The 229-nt window shown below is 75.5% G+C and overlaps 1 protein-coding gene across 1 annotated transcript in view; it reads right to left on the reverse strand.

The window, feature by feature from the left end:
* LOC104832430 (chromosome unknown open reading frame, human C9orf85) overlaps positions 1 to 222 on the reverse strand; it is a 15744-nt gene extending 15522 nt beyond the window's left edge. Inside the window, exon 1 of the mRNA XM_010568601.1 lies at positions 64 to 222. Within this exon, the coding sequence (XP_010566903.1) occupies positions 64 to 165 (102 nt within the window). The 5' untranslated portion in view covers positions 166 to 222. The remainder of the gene's footprint in view (positions 1 to 63) is intronic.
* Positions 223 to 229: the final 7 nt, after the last annotated feature.

Consider the following 229-nt stretch of genomic DNA (forward strand, 5'->3'; position numbering starts at 1 on the left):
GGCCCGGCGCTGTGACGGGAGGGGAAGGTCGGCCCCGCCGCCGGGGTTCGCCCCGCCGCTCACCTTGCGGCGGGCGCTGGTGTCGTACTTGTCGTTCCTGAAGGCGCGCGCGTTCTGGTAGCGCTGGGGCCGCGTGCGCGACACGTTCCCCTTCTCCGAGCTCATCCCCCGGGCAACCGCCGCTGCCGGCGACACCTGCCCCGGAACCGCTCCGCGGCCCCTCTCCTCC

The sequence above is a fragment of the Haliaeetus leucocephalus genome, unplaced genomic scaffold, assembly GCF_000737465.1.
Source record: "Haliaeetus leucocephalus isolate CR32 unplaced genomic scaffold, Haliaeetus_leucocephalus-4.0 Scaffold251, whole genome shotgun sequence".
NCBI lineage: Eukaryota > Metazoa > Chordata > Aves > Accipitriformes > Accipitridae > Haliaeetus > Haliaeetus leucocephalus.